Genomic DNA, 26,995 nt, shown 5'->3' with positions numbered 1-26,995 from the left:
TTAAGAGAACCTTCTACTTGAACTATTAAGTTTAATGACGTTTTCTCAATTTGAAAAATCCTTAAATAACAACAACTTGTGGTGGGCTGCTCCTCTCTCTCTCTGTGTGCAATCCTCGGGTTAAAATAACAAATTTACGATCTAAACTGACGGCAAAATCATTTAAACGTCAGTTTAAATGTATAAAAGTAATGCAGTCCGCAGAAGTAAAATAGAATATTCGCGTTAACAAACACAGTAAAAGCAGCCCAGTAACCTCTGTAATGCTGCTGTTTCCCTCTCTGCTCTCGCTCTCTCTTCTCGTGACAGATCCACTAAAATCGGATAGAAGGTGCGCTGGTTTAATACTGGTACCAATCAGCCCACTGATGAGTGGGCGGAGTATGGGCCGTAGGTAGCCCCTACGGAACCTCTCCCTCCGCTGCTCCAAGATGAGGTTCCTCGTTTGTCTTTTCCGTTTGAGGTCGACATTGTCGCACATTTTCCACTTTACATGTTTCTTACCCATTTCTGCACATCGTATCCAAAAAGTAAAGCATTTCCGCCACTCTCTTAGATGTTTTAAGTTCTAGCGCACCATAAAAGCTACCCAACGAGTTGAAGAAAGTATTTAATTTGCATCGGTCTTCATCCGGTTACATGTTTTTAAGACATTGCGCAAGAGTTGCGCCCGTAGAGATAACATTACTGATTCCCCTACTGGTCAAATGTTGAATTGCATCTTCTAATGCAAAATATTATGGAGCTATACAGCGGAGGGAGAGGTTCCGTCGGAGCTAGGCCGTAGGTAGCCCTGAAACATGACTGTCATATCATGACAGTCATGGCGCTACTTGTTCCTGTTTTTTGAAATTTCTATATTTACAACCCGTACATCTACATAAACGTTTAGCCCCTACGGAACCTCTCCCTCCGCTAGCGGAGGGAGAGGTTCCGTAGGGGCTACATAAACGTTCAGATTTCAAATATAGAGTGCTGACCCCACGGCCACGGATGTAACACGTTAAAACCCCTGGGTCTAAGTACTCGTATCTTCCGTACTGTTCAATCAAATGCATTTTACTCCTATCGGCGGCCATTTCTTTTATAGAGTTATAATGTATCAGAGTACAGTACACCTCCCAACCGATAGGGTCGCGTAGTTGAAAAGCATGAGGAGAAAATTCTGAATGTGCTTGCCATGAAATGCGTTGCATTCCATCCCTAGAGGCAATTAGTCTCATATGCTGGGTATGTGTTCTGATGTTTTCTCTCTCTTTTTTTTTTGGTTTGTTTTTTCTGCAGGGAGATGGAATTGTTGAACCTGATTCCAGTACATCTTCACCATTCCCTGACCTATGGTCAGACAAGATGTGGAAAGAAAGAAAGGACAACTACCGACTGTAAAGATGGGAAGTTGGGCTGCAAAGTGTTCTCATCCATTACGGACTTCTCTGTCTTCAGAGAACCCAAGGTTCACGATTGTCAACAGAATGGACTAACTACGAAATCACACACAATGGAAGGCAAATACTCAAGTTAAAGGGATACTTCACTCTCGGGACGGGGACACATTTAAAAAATATATTAAAAATAAATGAAAAAAGTAATGGAAAATTCATGGCCCCCTCACGCATTAGAGTGTCCTACTAATGTGTGAGGGGGCCTTTATTTTGCCATAACTTCTTTCATTTTTTTTTAATATATATTTTTAATGTTTATTTTATGTGAAAGTGAAGTATCCCTTTAAGTAAAAGTACCTGAAAATTGTACTTAAGTACAGTACTTGAGTAAGTGTAATTAGTTACTTTCCACCACTGCACAAAAGTGGAGTTTATTATATAGCAGTGACATTATACCAATAGACCTATAATTTATTTCTGGTTTGAAGTCATCATATTCATGATGTTGACATTTAAAATATAAGCCGATTCATATAGCTGCTCGATTTCTCTGGGACACAATGAGGGGCCGGAGAGACTTTGAAGATTTAGAAATCTTTATTTCTCTTGTTCACAGTTTAACATTCGTCTCCTCGGGGTGGTGATACAAAGGGCAGAATGCACACGGGCAACATTCATCGTTACACACACAGCCACATCAAACATTATTGTGTCATTCAGAGTTATGTGCAGTAGGTGGTTGTGTTTCTGTCATCATTTGGTTGCTGGAACATTCTAAAAAAGAATGGTGTAGTTTGTTGGCAGTCACCAAACAACCTGGACATCTGAAAACACAGCTTCATAATGTCATACAGGGACAAACAATACTGTCTGTCCGATAAGAGACAATCAATGTATGAAAAATCACTTTTAAATGATATCTGCTGTGCTAACAGATTAGGCAGTTCATATTTTAGTTGTATATTTAATATTATTAATGATAACAGGACAGAATGGGACCATCATTCAATCATCCTTCAGTTCAGAGATCCGTCACTTTCACATCAATTGATCCTCTTAAGTTGAATTACTTCAAAACTCAAACACTGGAGATAAGTTTCCGTCACTATCATCAACATTTGGGGATTTGTTTGATAAAGAAGAAACGACAGACATATAAATAGCCATGAGGATAGCGCGTTCAATTCTCATTTTGAATTCAGTGAACTGATGTCAATCCTGCCTCTGTGAAACATTGTTACATTCAAACATAGCATGCTGGAGCAAGATCACCTCAAATAAAAACCTTTTATCAAAATCCTGCTGATTGGATTCATTTGGGACAGGGAGGTGACTGCAGCAGACAGGAAGTATCCAGTACAGTACATATAGTTACATCCACTACTGAGAAGCATAAAGTCCACCGGTTATTATTCCATATTCATCTGGTTCACTGCATAACTAACTCTGGTCTCCATTATTTATTACTATAATCCAGGTTCTATCAGCGGCACAGAACCTCCCTGCTTTACACACCACACTAACACTGATTTACCCCAAACCCAGTTTAAAAAGGAGTAGTTCACCCCCCAAAAAATATTTTCTATCAATTACACATGCCATGAAGCCTTGAATCATCATCATCTTGTTTCATTTTGAGATCATTTTGTTTTTGTCGCATTCCTAAGCCAATAATTCGATGACCAGGTGGCTGCTCAGTAGGAGACTCTTCCGAGTCTTCGAGTCGAGCAGCAACCGTTCCATTGGCAACAAGCCCTCTGCCCTCTGCGGTCATCAAATTATTGGCTTAGGAATGCGACAAAAACTAAAAAATCTCCATGAATTCAAGGCTTCATCGGGTGTGTAATTGATAGAAAATAGGTCATTTTTTAGGGTGAACTACTCCTTTAACCCGGGTCAACCAAACCCAAACAAATTATCACCTGAATCCCACTGAGAAATAATTTTTATTTTAATTTCTTTTATGTTTTAATGAATAGCTGGATTTGTTTGACCTCGAACTCAAACTTTTTTCATTTCAAGGACTTCCCCTGTTTGGCATGCGTTAGGGCTGAAGTCCCCCATAACTCTCAGAGTTTAGACCGGTAAGGGTCCATTTGATTCGTAACTATCGATTATTAAGCTGTGGACCCCCTGGAACCCTGGGGGTCCCCAAGCCCCACTTTGAGAACCAGTATTCTATAGCAGTGGTTCTCAAAGGGGGGTCCGAGGACCCCCAGGGGCTCTTGAGCGGGTTCTAGGGGTCCCCAGTTAAAAAAGGAACGCTATTGTATTTTTCGCCCATTTTCGATGTTTCGATATAAATGTTGACAAATATTCTTATACACAAAATATTTTCAGAGGGGGGGTGGGGCTCCGCAGCCATTGAGAACCAGAATTCTATAGAACCAGATGTGTTAGGTCACATGTTCACTAACTTTGGTAAAACTTTTATGGAGGAAAGGCACCAGGTGTTTCCTTCCTGGGTCAGCAGGACAGGTTGTCTCACTGCCCCACCAGTCAGACCAGTGAAAAGACAACAGTGTGTCCAAGACAAAACGGGAGCTTTCACGCCTCCAAGCTATAGGAGGAAAAACAAGGAGTGGGCAGTGACGTCACCAACACAGCCTCAACCAGTGACATCACTGTCCTCTCCATCGCATCCTCATCGCGGTCTGTGCGCTAACTAACATCACCTCTTGACAGCCAATCAGAAACTGCCCTGACAGTTATAAACATCCATAAAGGCACTAATTAACCAGTAAAATACAAACGTGTTAATGAGCAAATTTCACCCCTCTGAGCAAGGATGCAATGCCGTGTGTCTAATTAAATGGTGATCCAGCCAATTATTCAAACAAATTAACTTGGAAACAGCAGCAGCGTCATAAACACAAATAAACAACAAAAACTGTTTTAAACTGAAGCTTTTGACCCACAGCAGCTAGCAGTACGGCTGCTAGCGCGGTACGGCTAACCAGTGGTACGGCTTTGACCCAGCTGTACGGCTTTAGCCCTGCTCTTCTATTGGCTTGGTTGTCTCCTGTCTTCAATGATCATTTCAAATGTTGTTTTTTTTCAGTGAAAAACTGGGTCAGTACACACACAGAGGAGAGAGAGAGAGAGAGAGAGAGAGAGAGAGAGAGAGAGAGAGAGAGAGAGAGAGAGAGAGAGAGAGAGAGAGAGAGAGAGACAAACACGCACGCACGCACGCACGCACACACACACACACACACACACACACACACACACACACACAGAGAGATAGAAACAAAAGTGTGTGTGTGTGTGTGTGTGTGTGTGTGTGTGTGTATGTGTGTGTGTATATGTGGTGTAAAATAGGAGTTGGAACACTGACTTCAGATCAGTCTGGCGGATACTCTGTTGATAACTCAAGCTGATAATACGTAGTTGTGTCTGGTGGTATAAACCTGATTCTACCTGAGAGCATAAACCTCTGAGCTGTGTGGTGACTGTGGTTTGAGATACAACAACATATCACACCCTCAGCCAATTAGCACCGTTCTGGTTGATGTAGTGAAGACGTTAATGACTGGTGGTGGGTGAGACACATCCACACAGAGAGAGGAAAGCCGTGATGTAAACAATAGAGTACCAAAGAGTCCTGACGTCACTCCCACTACCCCTGGGTAGAAAAAAAAATAGAGAAATCTTAGATTACGTCATATGAGAACTGTGTTCCAAAAATAAACAAACCACCTGGGAGATTTTGTCTCTGTGTCTCTGTCATTTTTACTTTTTCACCATCAGTTGATGCTTCATATCCATATGAGTAACATCACCAGGCTGATTTGTTTATTTCTGGAACACAGTTCTTATATGACGCAATCTAAGATTCCCCTATGAGATTTATAAGAGGAAAGAATTACGCTATGACCCAGGGGGATATAGCGCCCTCTAGCGACAGTGATGTCAGACTTGGGTGCTCTATTTCAAGTAAATCGACTCTGCTCCCTCCAGACTTGAACCGCTTTTAAAACATTAAGCCCTGATTTATACTCGGGTGCGTGCCAGTGTTGCGCACCGAAAACAGCAGATCTACAAGATCACAACGCTTGTGACACGTTGTGAGCTTGTGGATTATACTAAGGAGAAATCACCCTTTATTTTAAGTATTTATACTTGCAGGCATGCAAACAGCCCCGAGGTGAAAAAGGTGACAACATGTTGTTTTCTTTCGGGTCAGGTGTCACACAATTGCCCTATTTGGGTTCAAAAAGGTGACTGTAGCTGAAAAGTGACACTTTTGCATGTCTGTACTTGTATTGAATGTGACTGGTGGTGACATTTCTAGTGAATTGGTTCTAAAGCCTTTCTTATTTCCGTTTCTTTCTTCCTCTATTTCTCCTATCACTATCCACCCTTTTCTCTCTCTCTCCATTCATTGCTCACATCAGAGCCATCAATGTTGTACCCAGTCTCGCCATTCATCCCACCATCTCTCAACATGGTTCAGGCACTGTTTTCTTGTTGTGTTTCTCTCTCTCATTTATCTATCTACCCATCCATCTACCCATTCACCCATCCATCCATCCATCTCCCAGTATTCAGACAACGTTTCTCTCTCTCTCTCCTTTTCTTTCTGGTCTGTTACTCTGGCAGGGTTTCGTTGTAGTCCATGATACTGAGTTCATATCTCCTCTGTCGGACCGCCTCAGTTAGGCTGGGGGCCCTCTGGACTACTGGGACAGAGGCCGGGGGCATGGGGGCGTCTCTAGGAGGGGCATCTCTGGGCAGGGTATCTCTAAGCAGGGCGTCTCTGGGCAGGGCGTCTCCGGGCAGAGTTTCTCTAGGCAGGGTGTCTCTGGAAAGGGTCTGTCTGGGTGGGGTGTCAGTAGGTAGGGCGTCCCTTGGCAGGGTGTCTTGGGGGAGCGGGCTCCCTGGCGGCGGATGGACCTCCTCCTGACCCCTGGCCTCCTGCTCTTCCCGTCTCTCCCACTGCGCCTCCTTCTCCTCCTCCTGGCCGTGAGGAGGAGGTCTGAACAGCTCCCTGGCTCTCTGGTCCAGGAAGGAGCCCTCCATAGGGTAGGAGCCCGCGGCCAGAGGAGCGTCGATGGGGGAGGTGGAGAGGAGGTTGAGGGGGAGGGGGGAGGCGGAGAGCGGGTGAAGGGGGGAGGTGGAGAGGGCGTGAAGAGGGGACGAGAGGATGGCTTCCACACCTCCGTTGAGGATGCTGAAGGACGCAGAGGGCTTGTTGCCAATGGAACGGTTGCTGTGAGAGGTTGGGATGACAATGTTGCTGCCATTGGGTCTGATGGAGACAAACCGGAGATTAGAGCAGTCTGCTTCAGCATTTCACACTACAATTCGGTATATCAGACTTGTCATTAGCCTATATCAGACTATACAGTATGAGCAATTATATCTAATTAATATTGTTATGACATAAATACTAACATACAGTATACATATATTTACAGAACTTTTAACACAATTCGTCTGCATTTAACCAACGTTAGGTAACCTTAGCAACCCAAATAATGAAAGATGGCTTGGTAATTTCCTGTACCAGGCTTCAAAATAAGACCCAAGTTGATATTATGTTACATGGTCTGTGATTAACACATTAACCGCCAAGAACGTAGTCCTACGGTCCGTTAAATCCAACTGTTAAGCGCCGAGACCGTAGCCCTACGGGCTGCGGTCTTTTCGCGCATGCGCGGTCCGGGTGCACTTTCGGAATTTTTTTGATCCACTTCCGTTTCCGGTTTGATGACAGGAAATAGAATTATTTGGGATCCGGTTTTGACGATCACGCCCGCTCCCATTCGACAGACGAAACTGAAACTCAATTCTCTTCCTGTAGTTTTTTCTCCTCGCATTTCACTGTTTAACGTAATCCGCTCTAACTCAAACATGGATGCCCTGTTTGACACGTGGTTTTCACTGGGAGATACAGGGAGATCTCGCGGATGTAAACAGACCGTGTAGAGCTCAATCTTAAGGATTTTAACAAGATCTATGGCGACATGAAAAAAACAAAAAAACAACAAAAACACCTTGGCACTGGTGAGTACATTATGAGATTAACCTCTGGCGGTCGATGTGTTAATAACAATGAAAAATGTGCAGGTGCAGCTGTTATTTGGAATATGTGGTAAACAGAAATACAAGTTTATTTTGCTACAAGTCTATTCACGCTCACTCATTACCTGCTGGTGATGAATCCTTCAGGCGGGCTGGCAGGTTCCTGGGGCTGGGTGTGTGTGTGTGAGCGTGCGTACGTGTGCGCATCCAGGTCTATCTGGCTGTAGAGCTGTAGCATCTCAGTCTGCAGAACCTGAGTGACTCTCTTCAGAGCGACATACCGACTTTCACACGCCGACAGCTGGCCGCTGAAAAGGGAAGCAACCAATGAATGACCAAATCCTGCACTTGAACAGAGCCGCATAATTACCATTGATCACAAAATTGACTACAAACAGGAAGCATTGCCAAAGTATGCATGACTCCACCAGGAAGTGGATCACTGGGTTAAACTCAATCACCAATTAGTTGCGTAGTAAAAGGTTCCATTTACAGTGCAGTACCCGTGTTGTTTTGTGCTATTTTAGTTGTCTAGTTAGTACATTGGAAATTGTATGAATGTATAATTTAATATTGATGTCTCTGCTACAAAAGAACGTAACGAGTTTTGTCACAAAGAGCCAAAACGCTCAAAGAGCTGTGTACCCTGATAAAGGCTCTATGAGTTGAAATGCGTTGGGTACTTGTGTGTTCTTTTTCCATCTTTGCCAGCCATGCTACAATAAAGGCTTTTTTTTTTTTTTTTTCAACTGAACGGTGTCCTTGGATCTTTTTTAAGTCCATGTGAGGTACTTGATACAGTGATTCTACAAAGGAAAGGAATTTAAACCTGTATATCTTATTAACTTTTCTATTTTTAATCATGAAGGGGATTGGCTAGGTACAGGCAAACAGCAGCTTAGTCCACAAGAATAATCTGGAGCAGAGCTGTTCCCATTAGTGACTGGAGTAGCAGCTGGACTTATAAACCCGCAAGTTCGTACAGATACTGTATGCATTATAGGGCATAGCAGACATTTCCGAAAATATTGATAAATTATAAACTATAAATTATTTTAAGCCTCGAACCAAGCCATCCAGGCTCCTGGTGAACCATGGGCATAAAACATTAGATTCTATGTATTTAATATAGTATATCGTCAGTGTCCAGCCGGGACCAGCTAACTCCTTTTTCAGTTTTTTTTTTTTTTTTCATAAATCAACGCTATTGAACCCCCTCTACATCTGTGTAATTTTTTTTAAAATAATAACATATGAAAAGTATTAAAAAGCGCCTCTGACGAAAACTCCTAACTCCATTGGACCCTCAAACTGTCCGTCAAAAACAAACAACTCCCCCCTCCTCTCAGGCTCTCGAGAAGCTCTGCTCTGTATGAGGCAGACAGGGAGAAGATTTTTCAATGCTTTTGGGAGAACATAAACTGGGAAGAGAAGAGAATGTATGTGCAAGGTTTGATAGATGTCACCCCAGTAAAGAGGAGAAGGGTGTCTTCACAAAGGTCATCTGCTCGTGTTTTCTTTTTAAATGTTAATGGACAGAGAACGAGTGTGTGCAGGAGTTTGTTTCAAACATCTCCAAGAGCTCAAGGAGATCATGCCAAAAGACTTTCACAGCTTTTATGACAATCTAAAGCACTAAGAAACACCCACCACACACACGCAACACACAACAGTGTGATAATAAAATGTTGATAGGTATATGATAGGTAAATTCAACTGTGGTTGTTATTGTTAGTGCAGTAGGCTACAGATTTGATAGGCTAAAGATTCTATTTTTCATGAATGTATTTTGTATTTATATGCCATTTTTTTATTGTTGGTGTGCCATGATCGCTTTTGTTAAATACATGATTGAGTATTGAGGCAGAATTGTTTGTTGCACTCAACTGTAGAAGAACAACAGTGGTAACAGTTAGATCCATGGTTGTTTACAATGCATGTTCAAATAAAAGTTGTTTAAGTACAGAATTCAGCTTGATCTATAGTATATGAGGATGGCGCTCACCATAAATAGCTGATCTCCAAGCTCACAATGCGTTTTGATGTGTTGTGAGCTTTGAGATCCATTGCCAGCTGTTCTTATCAATGATGGACAAAACCTCCTAACTCCACTTGCACTGGATTTGGGTAAAGTGGTGATAATATAATGACACATGCAAGTATCTGATAATATATAAAGTCACAATACCAAGTTTGATGAGGCAGTATTGCTTTGTTTTAAAAATATAAGGTTTTCTTCATTTTCTGATAAATTGATATTTTGTTTTTCATTTCCTGAACAATTACCATTTTGGATTTAGCTGGTTCCGGCCGAACAGCAGAGATATAATATATAATATAATATTCAAATATTTTTTGACACAGAATAAAGATTTCCAGGCTTAAAATAATTTATATAAATATTTTCGGAAAAATAATGGGTTTTCTGTCTGTGGCCCTATGCCCCATTGATTGTATGAAATATTGACTCCCTTTATGGTTGCAGAAAATATTCAAGCTGTGTGTGTGTGTGTGCGTGTGCGTGTGTGTGCGCGTGCACGCGCACGTGCGCGTGCGTGTGTGAGAGCCTGCTGTTACCTGCTGTGAGCCTTGTTGTCTTCCAGTAGTTTCTTCTGTTCTAGAATCAGTTGTTCCTTCCTGGCCAGCTGAGCCTCCAGTTCTGTGATTCTGTGATTGGCTGCTTCCAGTCTCTGAGTCTGCTGGGCCGCGCTATCCCTGAGACGCAACGTCTCCCTGGACACACTGGACTGGACCATACTCACCTCCTACACACACACACACGCACGCACGCACAAACAGACCACATCGGTCGATCTCAAGGCATGCAGGCTAGACATGGCAACCGTGACTTTCGATCAGGCACACACATCATGTAAGTACGCTGAAGCACAGATCTTACTATATTGCTCAAGTGCAAGTGAATGTTCTTTATTTGTCATTAGGCACATTAAAGCAGCACTATGTAACTTGCCTCGTCTGTGTCATGTGTCCTCTTAAGGTTTTCTGTAGCTCAAGAACTTGAAATCAAAACAGCGAGCCTACGGTGGCCAGCTTTCTATGGGTCACAAAGGTTTCTGTAACGTATTACAGAAACCTTCGTGACCCATAGAAAGCTGGAAACACTGTAAAATGCAGATGGGCCAAGTAGGTTTATTTGATATTAAATAAACCTGTGTGCAGCTACTGTATTTATGATTAAATGTTACATGGAACATGGGGGAAAATAAATAAATAACTGAATATATTAATTTCAATAATTTTGGTGTAAAGGTTAGGCAATGTTCTGCTGTTTTGAAAAAGTGAGAGGCGAGCACTCATCAGAAGAATAGTTCACAGTTCACGTGTATCGGGTGCACGGTTCTGGCAGAAATAGCATCTTAGAAAAGATCGCCAGCACTCACTTGGTCCTTCTAGGATTTCTTGTTTATTTAGTCAAATGCCCCAGCAGCAGATCATAACACGACGGACGTATCGGCCTGCCTCAGCGTGACTAAGTGAGTGCTGGTGATCTTTTCTAAGATAATGTTCTCTGCAGCATAAACACCTCATATATTAAAAAAAAGTAACATTGTGTGTGTGTGTGTGTGTGTGTGTGTGTGTGTGTGTGTGTGTGTGTGTGTGTGTGTGTGTGTGTGTGTGTGTGTGTGTGTGTGTGTGTGTGTGTAACCTGGAAGTGTAGTCTGCCTCCAGTGTGTGTGTGTGTGTGCATTACCTGCTTGTGTTCCGTGTCTCCAGTGTGTGTGTTTTGCAGTAGTTTGTTTGTCTCTCCCAGCAGAAGAAGTTGTTTGTTCAAGAGAAACATCTGCTGTTCCAACTGCTCACTGCTGGACACCTACAAACACACACACACACACACACGGACGCACGCAGCAACATCATCATTACCACCATGTTGTATGACGATGTTGGAGATTATTATAGGTTCACATAGCATGGTCTGGGGACCCCCAGGGGTCCTTGAGGGGTGGTCCAGGAGGTCCCCAGCAAAATGAGGAACAGTTTAAACACTTTAAGCCATATTAGATTTTTTGGGCTATTCTAAAACATTCGATCTATTTGATCACAACGCGTTGCGATGCTTATTATGGGGATCCCCTGGGCACCAAATATTTTCAGATGGGGGTTTGTGGCCAAATACATATCAACTTGTGTGTGTCCTTGACCTGAAAATGTCTCAGAACCATTGCTTTACAACAGTGGTTCTCAAAGTGGGGTCCGGGGACGTTTGCTATAAAAAAATAGCAGATATACAAGCTCACAGCGTGTCACTTCGTGCCACGGTGCAAGCTTGTAAATTTTGCATTTTTTTAACATAAATCTTCTCTTCTCTTCAGATTGGGGTTTGTGGCCAAATAAATAGCAATTTGGGGGCCCTTGACATGAAAAAGTTTGAGAACCACTGCTTTACCTTGCTGTACCTTGACAGCAAGGTAATCCTACCATACTGTACCTTGACTGACAGCTGTGTGAGCTGGTGTTCAGCATTGTAAGCTTCATTATTGGCTCTCTGAAGCTCCGCCTCCAGATCCCCCAGCCTGGACTGACACTCCTCCAACTCACTCTGAAAACAACCAATCACAGCCTGTGAATTTGTGTACTGTATGTGTGCGGCTGTGTGCGTATATCGTTGCTGTCGGGTGGAAACCTCATATGTCCACAGCTGTTACCTTTTTGGATTCAAGTAAAAAAAAATAGCAGATCTAGAATTTGATCAGATTTTCACTAGTTTGGTTCCCGGGGAGACATTAAATCTTCTTTTGGGTCTTGAGCTCAAAAATGTCTGGGAACCACTGAGATAAAGCATTTCAGGGATAACATTAGGATCAACTTAAAAAAGAAATCCACATAAACAGCTCTACTTGCAAAGACCTTTGTGTGTGTGTGTGTATACTAACCTGTAAATGTTGTGTCTTGTTGTAATACTCCTGCTGTTGTTGTTGCAGTTGTTGTATCTGTGTGTGCAGTTGTGCGGTGTGTGCGTGCGTGTCGTGTTTCAGCTGTGAGTATCTCTTCTGTTCTTCACACAGACTGGCTCTCAGAGACTCAATCTCCACTTCCTGCAGCCTTAACTGTCCCTTCTGTAAAGACACACACACACACACACACACACACACACACACACACACACACACACACACACACACACACACACACACACACACACACACACACACACACACACACACACACAGTTGACAAACTGTTTGTTTGCTATATCACTGGCTTAAAAAAACGACATAATTCATTTTTTGTATGTTACAGGAGAGTTAAAAAATGATCTGATGATCAGATTTTGGTCAACAAGACACACATACTTCCCTGCGTAATCTGTAGCTATGGATAGCAAGTTATAAATTGTGGAGTTTATTAACGAAGCACCAATGATGAGCTAATGTGCTAACGTGAGCCCAAGACAAATAGGAAAGCAAGACCCGCCATCTCCGGTTTACTTCCCGTATCCACGTGGTGTACTGTAGGTGGCTGCCTCTTTGGGAGACCAGAAGTAGGTTGGAGTCTATTCATTCCAATGGGAGAGTGAATGTGAACACAGCTTCTGAACCATTCTTTAGCCACACAATCTTGTTTTTTTAGACAAATTAGGAGAACGTCTACTTTCTTATCGACCTTTCTCTGTCCCAGTAACACACTCTCGCGAGATCTAGCACCAGTAAACGTGGGACGTTTGCGAGATCTGCCGTCAGACGGCACCCACTTAGGAGACCACTAGTGTGCCATTTCACACCTAATGGCGAAAATTGGGAAGGTGGATCTCCCTAATATAATTGAGCATCTTGGGTGAGCATCAGTTTAGCTGTGTGGTTCGTTATGATTGGGCCACTTTTGTGGGTACTGTGATTTATGTAGCAGCATCAGCTGTGATTGGTCTGCTTTTGTGGGGACTGTGATTGGCGTAGCAGAGTTATCATCTATGATGTGGTCTTACATGTGTGTGTATGTATGTGTGTGTGTGTGTGTGTATGTGTATGTGTATGTGTATGTGTGTGTGTGTGTGTGTGTGTGTGTGTGTGTGTGTGTGTGTGTGTGTGTGTGTGTGTGTGTGTGTGTGTGTTACCATAGAGTCGTTGTGTTCTTGTAGTGCTGTAGCATTGATGACTCTCCTCAGCAAACGTCTGTTCCTCATAGCGTGTTGCTGTCTCTTATATCTCTCATACTGGAGCTGACTATGGACCAGCAACAGCTGGCTGCGCAATGTCTGGAGCTCTTCCCCCTGGGCGGAGCCTAACCAGGAAGTACGACACACACACACAAATATATTATAAAATATTGGTCTAATATACAGTATATTCAGCTCCACTATGTCAAACCACAAGCCAAATATTAAATGCATGAAACTTTCAGGAAAGGAAGGCAAAGGTCACTAGCTTACCTGAATACATCATTGGGTCATGGTCAAAACAGGACTAAATAGTTTTAAGCCCATCCCCACATATTCAACAAAAATAGTCCTACTTACTTACTTACTACTGTTGGTCACCGGGAGCACTACTATAGTCTTCAACCTAGTCTAGTTAAAGTGGACATTTTATGCTGTTTTTCAAAAGAAAATATTGTATTTGTTAAGGTTCTTACAAGGCTCTCCTGGGGGTTAGTACTTAGTTGTGTTAATGGTTGGTTAATGTTAATCTAGTTGGGGTTGATTGGTTAGTAGTACCAGTTGTTAATTAAGTGTGTACCTTTGACTCTCATGCTCTGTTGTTTACCTCCAATCTGACTCCAATCCACTGACAGCCTGTAACACACAAACACAATCAATTACAAATGTGTTTGCGATAAACATGACTAAATAACATTTGACAATCCTGTCCTTACAATATACATACAAGTACTATTTAATAGCTAATATATTGCTGTGCAAAGCTACAAAACGACAAGCGCGGTCAGCTATACTGTCTCCGAGTCGCCGTTCAAGTGTTGCTCAACACGCTTGTTGACGTCATCAAGCGTGCGTCCGTGTGTAGGAGCGACGAACGAGAAAAATATAAAGGAAAAAAGATCCTTACAGAAGATAAAGATCTGGGTTAAAAAGAACAAGGAACTGCCTGATGGCAATTATTTGTTTTCCCCATTAAAAGTAGGAATTGTGTGGCGAGTGGAAATGATTGAAGCAAAAACGCTGATTGACGCTTCACTGTGTCACTGGAGTGCTGAAAAAAGTTTGAGTCAGCTCTACTTTTTTTGTAGCATTTGTAGCAAGTGTCAGGCATCAGTTTGTATCTTGGTGTAGCTGGCTTCCATTGAAAATGGCTTGTAGCCTAGGCTGTCACTTTGTAGCAAAACTTGCAAACTTTGTCGCAAATAGCAAACAAAAAATCCTGTTTGGTAAATGGGAATTGTAGCATGATGCTTACTTCCTGCTGAGTCGCTGATGTGTGTCATTGCCGTGGGTGATCAAATGGTCGAGGACATCAAGAGGAGATAAAGAACTCTCCTTCTCTCCCTCCTCCTTCACGTCCTTCTCTCCTCCTCTTTCTCCATCACCACCCCCTTTTCCTGCCCTCTGGATCACCTCCTACAGGAAGGAATCATATTCATAATATTCCATTACTCTACATTACAATTGTCATTCAATTACCATAAATGTTCTAAACAACCAGCTGTGATAGGAAGTAGAGCAGAAGTGGTCCTACGCATGCGTGACTGGTCTATCTGGCAGCGCGTCCCACCGCCACCTACAGCAGCCACCTGGCACGCACACTACAGCGTTTTCAATCACTTTGGCGTCTCCGTGTAAACGCAGAATAAAAAGTGAGAATGCAACGGTACTTTGTCGTTTTCTATGGTAAGCCGTACCATAGGAACGTGTGACCTGTGATCATTCCAATAAACTGTACGTTTTATCATGCATACTGCGGCCCCATGTCAGTGAATTCTCCTGGTGGTCCAGGATCAAACCAGCAGTACTCTCAACAAGCACCCGGGGCATTCACCTGTGTCTTTCTGTCCACAAACAGAGAGGCGGCCCTGGGCAAGGCGAGCTGAAACAGGGGTTCGTAGGGAGGTATGGGACCCTGATGGGGACTGGGGGTCCAGAACAGGGCCGGCCCCCCTTCTTCCAGCCTGTAGGGACTGTGGTGGTTCCCCCCGTCTGTTCCACCGGGCTGCCCTGTGGCCAGGGCCTGGATGGGAGTGAAACAGGGTCTGAAGGACCAGGGCATGGGCTGGTGGGCTGTGCCCCCCAGAGACGCTTCACCGCGGCTGGGAGTGGAGGCATGGACGGTCAGGTTCAACAACTCTGCTGTGATGGCATCTGGGGGGGATAAGTGCAAATGATTTAGAAGCAAATCTATAGTGTTTGTGTGTGTGTGTGTGTGTGTGTGTGTGTGTGTGTGTGTGTGTGTGTGTGTGTGTGTGTGTGTGTGTGTGTGTGTGTGTGTGTGTGTGTGTGTGTGTGTGTGTGTGTGTGGACAACCCGATCTCACACGACTTAGTATACATTGCACGGAGGTGTCATTCCGTGCATAGACAACTGGAAAACCCGAAAATCCGTGCATAGCCGCCTCGCATCTCCCCCATTGTGACTAAACCATTTCGGAGGCGTGCAGTCTCAAGGGAACTGGAGCCACGTAAGGGACCACCGAGTGAGCTAAAGCGAACGAGTTGCCGTCCCGAACGTTGCGACGTTCCCTTGAGCCTACTCAGCGCCGTTTGAGTTACGTACCGATAGGCACAGAATCGTAAATTTTGTTGTGGGGACTGCTCTGCTTCCGGGTTTTTCCGGGTTGCAACTGGTTTACGCCCACCGTGGGACTCGCCGTACATATGCAAGGATTTTCGGGTTTTCTAGGCGACTATGCACGGAATGAGGTGCACTGGGTCCGTGCAATGTATACTACTGTACATTCTGTGAGATCAGGCTGGTGTGGATGCATGTTACCATCCTCTCTCTCTTTCAGTCCAGTTGTGTGGTCCAGGTCTCTCTCTCTGATGAAATCTGACACCTCTGTTAGAGACAGGCTCCGGCCCCCTTCTACACAAAAAGAACGTACTATATATATTATGATTGCAGAAGCGGAGCGCAAGACTGTCAATTAGTGAGAGATCAGAAAACAATCTGTGATATGTCTCGTTTTATTTTTTCCTGAACTGATTATTTGACAAAGGTACTCAAGTAAATGTTTAATTCTGGACTTTTACTTGTAACAGAGTATTTCTATATTGCAGTATTGATACTTTTACTTAATTAAAGAATTTCAGTAATTTTTCCACCACTGCCCTCAATGCATAACATCAAACTTTCGGCTCCAGTCTGCCTCGCAGTGCAGTGTTCAATCTGCCAGCTTGAATAGCCTGTGTGCATAACTGTTCCGGTTCATTCTCCACTAGCTTCGTTTGATTGGCTCGGCAGGAGATTTGAACCGGAAACACATATACGGGCCGGGCCGTATGCCAGCTTTTGGAAACCTGGGACTACAGTTCCGCACAGAGCCTATAGCTTGAAAGTGATGTATCTGTCCTTTACCTCTGTACATTGCCTACAGTCAAACAGCACTTACACCATGGATTGTACAGTAATATTGTATATTGCTGATGACATCAGGCTTACCTCTCTCCTCTTTGATTTGTTGACTGGCGGGTACCTCCATTGGCTGCTGCTTTGGCTGGAATTAAGTAGAAGAGTCAGGTGGTCAAATAGACGCGCACGCACACGCACACACGCTATCTCTCTTTCTATTGGTAGTACGTTAATGTACAGTAGTACTGTGATGATACAGTTTTGACAGTGATAGCAGTAGTACTAGAATTAGCACTAGTTACCTGGTTGTTATTGTCTGATGGCTGACTGAGTTCTTCAGCCAGTGGGGTTGCGGGACACGGAGTGACAGGGGTGGTGGCTGAAGAGGGACGTTTTACACCTGGAGGAAAAAACATACAAGTCAATCAGACAACAATGACGTTCAATCAGTGAGCGTATGTGTGTTATCCTAGTAACTTTGTTGCTCTTACTTAAAAATATAGACCTATGAGACAACTATGGCAGTACCCGAATCGGATTTGGGATTGTGTGTGTGCGTGTGTGTGTGTCTAACCTGATATAGAGGTGGTCCTTATTATGGGTGGCTGGGTGAAGCATGTTGAAGGTTCTAGAACACTTGCTGGAGAGGCTGGGGGTGTGGCTAAACCACATACAGAGGAGGGGCTCCACGTGACAGCGTCCCCCTCACAGTGCTGAGATTGAACACACACACACACACACACACACACACACACACACACACACACACACACACACACACACACACACACACACACACACACACACACACACACACACACACACACACACACACACACACACACACACACACTTAGTCTATCCATAGTGAATGTAAAACAGAGCTCACAAATGTCAATTGCTTTTGTCAAACAGTCTGTACTTCGGAAGCTCTGGAAATAGGTAGAAAATAAAGAGGACTCCCCCTTCCCCCGCCCTTGAACTGTGTGAATATGTCCTAATGGAAACCAATTTAGCTGGCTAGCTGCTTAGTTGAAAAACATATCTTAAAGATATTTTAAAATACATTTTCATGATTGGTGGAATACCCTTCCGTTCTGAAGAACAGATGACAGTTAACTGTTCTCAACTTCTATTGGGTGGAATTACAGACTCTGTAGCATTCAAAGACAGTGGAAGAGATGGTCCTGTCTATAGAGTCTAGTATATAGCTGTTGTTTACAGACAGACAGACAGACAGACAGACAGACAGACAGACAGACAGACAGACAGACAGACAGACAGTACCTGTATATAGCTGTTGCTTCCAGACAGATAGAGAGACAGCGAGAGAGGAGTCTGTTCTGCCGACACTGGAGTACAACCTGGACTTCCTATCAGAATACACCATGAATTGAACAGAATAAATCACATGATCTGTGAACCTTTCTTAAAATAAGTTTCCAATGTGTTTCAAAGCTGAATTAAAAAAAATTGTTTAACTGGTTAACTACTGATATATTTACATTATCGTTTTGTGAATTAAATATCATAACTCACATTTGGTCCAATGAGGAAGTTGTGACGATAAATACATTTTAAACCAGGAGAAACCTTGAATACTATGTGTGTGTGAGAGCGTGCATGCGTGTAGAGAGATGCGAGTGTCTTACTGACCAGCAGAGGACAGGTTCATGTGAGAGTACAGGGGATCTGGCAGAGAGGAGTAACCCTCCTCACTGGAACATTCTTTAGGGTCCAGAGACATTTTGGAACATTCTATAACGATGTCATGAATCTCACAACACTTCCACCTGACAGAGAGAGAGACAGGGAGAGAGAGCGAGAGACAGACAGACAGACAGACAGACAGATAGGAGAGTCTTAGTTTTAGCTCAGTAATAGTAGTACTGAACAGGTAGTTGTAGTAGTAGTAGGAGTACTAGTAGTAGTACTATAGTTGCAGTTCTAGTAGTACATTTGATTGCACTTATCGTACTGACCTGGATGGATCTAGTTCGTAGTCCTGAGTTCCAGTGACCAACTCTGGATGAACTCTCACATGCTCCAACATGGGCTAAGCACACACACCCACCGACACACACACACCCCCACCGACACACACACACACCCCCACCGACACACCCCCACCGACACACACACACACACACACACACACACACACACACACACACACACACACACACACACACACACACACACACACACACACACACACACACACACACACTTAATTCAACACAAGTCCTCTATTGCTATTGCTCTATTGTTTCACAGCAAAATGAGGAACAGTTTAAACACTTACTCAACAACACTTTAGTATAATTCAATTTGAAAATATCTACCATATTCTATTGACACCATCTTGTATTTTTTAATTAACTGCATCCAACATTTCCAGCTGCGTGGGACGGGTGTCGCTGTGTCGGAAAGTTAGTTCGACAGCTTCCACCTCAAATGATACAACATTCATGCTGCATTTTTAGATACTTGACTTCCTGACACTAGAATCAATACATCAGGTCGGACACCCACAAATCCCCTGGTTTTTGATTCGACTAGGATTAGTGGAAATGTTTGTCAGAACTGCAGGTTCACACAAATTAATGTATCTGTACTCTGCTGTGTTCTACTGTCCTCTGCTGTGCTCTTTGCGCTACCAACCTTGACGACCTCTTCGAAGGTGGCGAGGTTCTCCTTCATGCTGTAGTGCAGGCGGAGGTAGGAGATGAAGTTACATGGATACATCCCATACAGACGGTGGAACAGGGAATACACACTGGCATGGAGATGGACGAGATACACTCCATGGACATGACCTACACACACACACACACACACACACACACACACACACACTAATTCATCAGAATCAGGAACCCGGAATCAGAATCTGTCAGGATGTTCCACAAGTGCAGGCCTTTGGCTGGATAGCTGAGCACTGAAACATTGCTAACCGGCTACTTTTTTTTTTACTGCCATGTGATGGTTACGGAATTAGCTGCTGCCACAGTAAATCAGACTTTGGCTCTACGCATCGTGTGTGAGCACAAATTGAACTTAGTGCGCAGGGCAATTTGATCGGATTCTTTGATGCACAGAAAAAAGCGTACTGGTGGTGAAATGGTTGTGTGTGTGTGTGTGTGTGTGTGTGTGCGTGTGCGTGCGTGCGTGCGTGCGTGCGTGTGTGTGTGCGGTCTCTGTGTTACCAGGGTTTCTGAGGCCCCATGAGGCCAGACGTCCAAAGACATCAAAGAAGTCGTAGATGTGTTGTTTCCCAGCCTGAGGGATGATGGGTAACAGGGTGATCAGGACCAGGGCCCCCGTTATCAAGACCACAACATCAGTGTCTGCCTGGAAACACAATAGAACATCAAGTGAGACTACTATTTTTGTTTGCTGAGGCAGTTCCTCGTTGACAGTAGTGTGTTTATGTGTGATTACATGCAATTTTATGGTTGTCTTTGTTGTCTTGATTGACTGATTTATTTGAACGTTATGTTAAGACATTCCCTGCCATTGACGGAGATCTCCGTCATTTCAAATCCAACCGCTGACCGCCATTGACGGAGATCTCCGTCTTTTCAACAAAAAAAATCCACAAGACGGCAATCTAACGCAATTTAGGAATGAAATGGACGGATCTGATGTCATCCCAAAAAATAACACTGGCAGAAGCTGAATGATTAATTAATTAATACTTGGCAGGGAATGTGTTAAAAAAGGTAAAGTATAATACAATGCATTCAGTGAAATAACATGTCAAGGATAAGAAAACACAATGAAGTCAAAGACTTATTCCCATTGTCCTTGATGGTCATGTGATAATCTACTGTATATTTAGTATGTTACATAATGATACATTGCTCTGTTATATTATGTTACATAGTGATACATCTATCAATGATATAGCTACGATGTTCCAGATCTCATACCTTAAGACATTTGAGCAGGGAGGAGAGCAGAGGCGAGCGACTGATCTTGTGCAACCAGGGAGGCTGTTTGCAGACTACATGTCCCAGCAGCACTAGCGTGTGCAGTCTACTTCCTGGCTTTGACAGACACTCATTGAGCTTGTCCAGCAGGGGCTGAGGAAAGATTATTATCATGTCAAAACAGTGATATTTGGGTGTACATTCACACATGCATACATGTATACGTACAAACACACACGTACATACATACATACATACAGAAATGTACTGTATGTGAAAAATTAAAAACTAGTTAACATGTCCAGTACAACTTAGAGACATGTTAGATCTACTGAGCAGTATTTCTCCCTTTGAAATAGAATAAAGTATTATTACTACTAATATTAACTTCATTTATATTTATAAAGTATATTTTACACATGAGGGACATTGGCAGAAAAGAAGGGACATTTATGAACGTATACCGTATAACAATGGTAAACACAAGCCTGATCTACAATGGGCCACGCGCCAGGGACTCTAGGTTTCATGTGGTTAATTATGCAAAAACTAAGATGCAGCTAAACACAACATAGCTTCTGCTATGAGCAGGGCGGAAGAGAATGTTTTTGAGCGGCAGAGTGGAACGTGAGAACAGCCTCTTGAGCGTGAAGCAGGATTCTCTCCACTCACATGCTCTACCCAGGAGGCACATGACCCTGAAGCCCGCTAGGTCAGGGGTCTTCAACAGGTAGCCTGTAGATCTACAGGCTCACAACGCCTAGCTCTGCGAGGCGTTGTGAATGTGAACTTGTAGATCGGCTATTTTCGGCAAAAGAAGTTTGGTGTAGAGTGAAAGGTATTGAAAATACTCATTAACATGAATCCAACATACACTGATGATAGTGCTGTCAAACAAGTCTAGGAAACTATCTATAAAATCTATGAAAAAAGTTTAATGTAGTGGGGGGTCCCTGCTTCATCTCTCTCTCTCTCTCTCTCTCTCAGCTAGGGGGTCCTAGCTAAAAAACGTTCCCCAAAACGTTGAAGACCCCTGCGCTAGGTGCTTGAAGGCCGATGCAGTGTCTCAGTATGCCTGCCTCCTAAAAAGGGAAGGAAATACGCTGCGCTGACCGCACAGCCTGCAGCTCCACAATATTTGTGTGCTCTGCCTGTTCTTGCTGCCACACAGCCCCCTCCGAGCCCAGCAGAGAAAGGTGTTTGTTCTTATAACTTCCTGAGGGGAAGAAATCAAGGCCATACATGCAATACAGTGGCCATACACGCTGAGGAGGGCTTGACGCCGAAACGCGCCCGTGTACGCTGTCTGTGCCATCTATGAAGTACCAGAAGGACTTCGGAGTGCTGCTGGCTATTACTTTCTTACTGGGAAGAAATCAAGCCCTAGGGTACACCCCTGGTGATATGATGCTGATGGATTGGCCTTCCTGAAAAGGCTGGAGAAGCCAAAGTACACCATGTCCTCCCCACCCATCATGGAGAGAGGGAGGCTGTCATCATCTGAGAGTCTAGTTTCCGATTAACAGCACTCTCTCGGGGTAGCTATGGCACATGTTGTGGGGTCAGTGCCAGACCAAATGGCAGCAATATGGTCCGGGTAGGCCTGACCCTCGAATGCAAACCATAGATACAACCTGTGCTGCGGTGCAAAGGGTACGTTAAGTCTATGGACGTGAACTAGTGAAGACGTGAAGCATAATAATGGCTTTTGGCGGTGTATTTTACGCTACAGTAATATGAACCAATCTCCCTCTGCAGCAGCATTGAGAACATCTGCGTTCTCAATGTTTTGCTTTTGATCCGGTTTTGTTTTAAAATGTAAATGGTTTTATTTTTTTCCTCCAATTCGGTGTCATTAATCTTTTTATTGCTTCTTCGTGCACACTGGTGCACTTATGTATTAGGGAGGAAGTAAACAAGTTAAGTCATGAGACAAACACACACACACACACACACACACACACACACACACACACACACACACACACACACACACACACACACACACACACACACACACACACACACACACACACACACACACACACACACACACACACACACACACACACACACACACACACACAGTGAGGCCAGACCTTGTCATGTGGCTCTCTGATGGATGAAAGGAGGGCGACAGCCTGAGGAGACGATGAGTCTAGATAGTAATCAACTAGACTGGACAGTAAGACACCTCCACGATCTGAGGGGAGGAGAAGTGAATAAGGGAGACAACAGGAGAGTTATAACCTGTAATTGGTGTGTGTTATACTGGTTTAATAGTGTATAACTTAACTCACAAGGCAACTACTTTATTACAGGTTATAACTCACATACCTGTGTTTTATGTGTTACTTAAAACCTGTATTAAACTAGTTGCTTTATGAGTTGTACACTGTGCAATTAGTTGCGTTTGTTATAAACTGTATTAATCTAGTTGCTTTATGAGTTATGGAGCACTGTATTACATTAGTTGTGATTCATAAACTCCATTAAGCTAGTTGTTTTATGAGTTATGGAGCACTGCATTAAACTAGTTGTGTTTGTTATAAACTGTATATTAAACTAAATGTGTGAGAGTTATAACCTGTATTCAACTTGCTGTTTTATGAGTTATGGAGCACAGAATTAAACTAGTTGTGAGCTATAAACTGTATTTAACTAGTTGTGTTTGTTATAAACTGTATATTAAACTAGATGTGTGTGAGTTATAACCTGTATTCAACTTGTTGTTTTACGAGTTAAGGAGGACTGTATAAAACTAGTTGTGATTCATAAACTGTATTAAACTAGTTGTGCGAGTTCTAAGTTCTTGTATTAAACTAGTTGTTTTATGAGTTATGGAGCACTGTATTAAACTAATTGTGTTATGAATTATGGAGCACTTAAACTAGTTGTGATTCATAACCTGTATTAAGCAAGTTGTGTGTGAGTTATAATAACCTGTATTAAGCTGGTTGTGTGTGAGTTATAATAACCTGTATTAAGCTGGTTGTGTGTGAGTTATAATAACCTGTATTAAGGTGGTTGTGTGTGAGTTATAATAACCTGTATTAAGCTGGTTGTGTGTGAGTTATAATAACCTGTATTAAGCTGGTCATTGATGGAGGATTTAACGTGCTCCAGTTCCTGGAGGTCAGAGGTCTCCAGGCGGGGCAGCAGCTCGCTCACACTGCTCTGGTCCTTGGACATGATGTCAGCCTGAAACACAGACGATCACATGTCAATATTATACTCCATTATGTTAGAGCTGGTCCTTGGACATGTCTGCCTCAAACACAGACAGTCACATGTCAATATTATACTTCATTAACAGGAGTAGTACTGACACCTGCAGAGTCGTGCGGACGGGGGTTGACTGGGCACAGGCTGACTAAAAAAAACGATTTGAACGCTTGTTTCAACTAAAACGTCAAACATCTGAGAGCAGGGAGGACTACCTTTACTTTTTGGATACGATGTGCGGAAAAAGGTAAAAATCTGTACTACAGAGTGTAGAGATGGGCGATTTTATCGATATGGCGATATATCGTGATATTTTATTTCGCGATACTGTATCGCGATACTGTATACTGTATCGCGATAAAAAATACAAAAAAAGTTTATTTTTTTATTTATTTATTTTTTTTGCTTTTTCAGATACAGGCTTCATGAAAAACATTCAAAGAACCTATCACAGATCTGCAGCTACTCAATATGTAGTGTATATATAAACAATATGTAGTTGTGATATATGTATATTTCGCAGTATATCGCAATATATCGCAATATATCACAATATATCGCAATATATTGCAATATATCGCAATATATCGCAATATATCCCAATATCGTGATACGACCCAAGTATCGTGATGCGTATCGCAATATAATCGTATCGTGACCCAAGTATCGTGATACGTATCGTATCGTGAGATTGTTGCCAATACCCATCCCTAACAGAGTGTGACACCGGCAAACGGTGGCGTTCTCTGGTGTCACTCTCTGCCGGCAGCCTACGAAGAGGAACCTCATCTCGGAGCTATATAGCGGAGGGAGAGGTTCCGATCGGAGCTAGGAGGGAACAGTCACATATAGAGTGGACGGAGTACAGCTCAAAGTCGGACATCAGGCTGGGACAGGTTGCGACTTGCGACATGCTACTGGGAATCCCAGCTGTTAGACAATTCCCATCCACTGTTTTAGATCCTAGACACTGTTTATTTTCTACTATATATTACAGTAAGAAAGTTACTGAACTGGACTTTAGATAAACTGTCTGTCTGTCTGTCTGTCTGTCTGCCAATAGACATACAAATATAGACATAGATATAATAAAGCTGGTCCGTCTGTCTGCCTGGGCAGACTGAACTAGGATAGTAGTACATCTTATTACACTGCCTGGGAAGATGGAGACAAACAGGTCAATAACTAGTTCAGTTCAATGTCATAAACGGTAATAAAGTGTGCGTGCGTGCGTGCGTGCGTGCGTGCGTGCGTGCGTGCGTGCGTGCGTGTGTGCGCGCGTGAGAGAGAGAGAGAGACACAGAGACAGAGAGACATGAGGCATACAGTGCTTCCAGTTGCTCTAAATTAGTCCGGTAAGTAAGTTAAACTGGTAAGTTAGTCCAGGTCTTGTGAACCACACTAACTGCAGACACAGCATCTCAAACACCTACATCTGATAGTAAATAATTGTAGTCAGTCTAATATGTTTGTATCCTGTTTATGATGTGTTCGGTATATGGACGATGTGGACAAAATCAAATAACATAACGTTTTTACCACTGCCTCGATATCGATAGGCAGTGACGATAAACATAATTTTTTCTTTTGAATTAGTCAACAATGGCTTTAGTGATTAAAAAAGACAATGATTATGCCACCTCGTGTTAACATATCCAAAATCCCAGATGATATCTAGCCTCTGTCAACATAATATCTATATATTTGCAGAGCCCTATCAATAACACATCTATATTTTACCCGAACTTCACTAAACTCATCTAATCAGTTACCCAGTGGCCTGCTTCAATAAAGAGTAGCAAGTATGTTAAGGGTTTGTTGAATAGCTCAGAAAATCCACTGAAGCTGTCTAGATATCGATGTAGTTATAATAGGAACCTCCAAAATTACAGCATGACATTCTCAGAGAAAGAACACTGCCACACAGTAGAAAACCTCAGTGTAAATGTAACCATGAATGGGTACGAAATGGAAACAAATGGACCCGACCTGTGCAGTGTAGCTAAGTTTACTTATAAACTCTCATTCTGGAAGGGTGAAAAGAGAGAGTACAGCTTTGCTCTATCTAGTGACTTTTGAAAACAGTAAACAACGTTGATGAAAACAGTAGACAAGGGGTTTGAAAACACACATACTTCTACCAGTGATGGGAGAAGTACTACATGTTATGCTTGAGTAAAAGTATCAATACTGCATTGTATATACTCTGTTACAAGTAGAAGTCCAGTATTCAAAATGTACTTGAGTAAAAGTACAAAAGGTATCGGCATGAAAACATACTTAAAGCACCAAAGGCAAAAGTACTTATTGTGCAGAATGTCCCATTTCAAGTTCAAACTGTATTAAAAAATCTTTTGAAAATAGCAGATCTACAAGCTCTGATGTAGTGGAGTGTTTTAATTGATTGAATACTTTATCAGTTTGCAACAACAACAAAAAACAGGAAAGTACAGTTCAATACAAGGTCTGCTAAGAGGATTTTAAACCCAAGAAAGCCTATGGCTTGTTTCCATTGGGGTCCTTTGGAGTAGAAGTAAAAGTACTGAAAACTGCAAATACTCCAGTAAAGTATAAATACCTAATAATTGTACTCAAGTACAGTACTTGAGTACATGTACTTGGTTACTTTACACCACTGCATTTTATTGAAATCACAGCATAGTAGTGTGTAGCATGCAATGCATGCAGTGCCTTCAGGCAGAGAGGCTAAGCTAACAGCTAGCCTGCTGAGTTGTCCCTGTTGGTTATTGCAGCTCATTTAGGATTTTTATTATTCACACACAAACTACACGTTGACAACTTCTAACTGTCAGCTGCCGTTAAACGGCCCCTTTTGATGCTCAGTAAAATGACGGTCAAACCGTCAAACCGCCGCCGAAAAGCGACATTTTATGATAAAAACAAAGTGGTTCAATACCTTTCCTCTCAGACTTGTTGTTGGAAGCAGGGCG

General features: G+C 42.9%; 1 protein-coding gene across 2 annotated transcripts; it reads right to left on the bottom strand.

Moving 5' to 3' along the window:
- Window positions 1–1,991: 1,991 nt before the first annotated feature.
- Window positions 1,992–26,995, bottom strand: tsc1a (TSC complex subunit 1a). Of its 2 annotated transcripts, none has more exons than XM_080433974.1 (23): window positions 26,962–26,995; window positions 23,903–24,020; window positions 22,919–23,022; window positions 20,820–20,972; window positions 20,094–20,238; window positions 19,549–19,703; window positions 18,867–18,940; window positions 18,541–18,677; window positions 18,172–18,257; window positions 17,459–17,597; window positions 17,187–17,284; window positions 16,975–17,029; window positions 16,306–16,398; window positions 15,359–15,678; window positions 14,780–14,940; window positions 14,105–14,160; window positions 13,483–13,649; window positions 12,305–12,487; window positions 11,860–11,970; window positions 11,122–11,241; window positions 9,987–10,174; window positions 7,535–7,717; window positions 1,992–6,633 (listed from the first exon to the last, which is right to left on the bottom strand). In XM_080433974.1, the coding sequence occupies exons 2-23, from the start codon at window positions 24,009–24,011 to the stop codon at window positions 5,973–5,975; spliced, it is 3,498 nt and encodes a 1,165-aa protein (XP_080290100.1). In that variant the 5' UTR covers window positions 24,012–24,020; window positions 26,962–26,995; the 3' UTR covers window positions 1,992–5,972. The 2 variants fall into 2 exon arrangements, with proteins under 2 accessions (XP_080290100.1, XP_080290101.1); XM_080433975.1 differs by having other exon boundaries at window positions 14,132–14,160.

This window comes from Gymnoscopelus braueri (genome assembly GCF_963280865.1).
Source record: "Gymnoscopelus braueri genome assembly, chromosome: 7".
NCBI classification, from domain to species: domain Eukaryota; kingdom Metazoa; phylum Chordata; class Actinopteri; order Myctophiformes; family Myctophidae; genus Gymnoscopelus; species Gymnoscopelus braueri.
This window is presented reverse-complemented; position numbering and strand designations above follow the sequence as displayed.

Bases quoted from the DNA above. Each gene is read 5' to 3' on its own strand.
- tsc1a (XM_080433974.1), bottom strand. From the start codon at position 24,011: ATGTCCAAGGACCAGAGCAGTGTGAGCGAGCTGCTGCCCCGCCTGGAG. The intron at 20,973-22,918 runs GTCTGGCCTCAC...ATCTTTCCTCAG, and splicing joins TCAGAGAGCCACATGACAAG to CCCCTGCTGGACAAGCTCAA. The intron at 18,678-18,866 runs GTCAGTACGATA...TCTCTCTGTCAG, and splicing joins TACGAACTAGATCCATCCAG to GTGGAAGTGTTGTGAGATTC.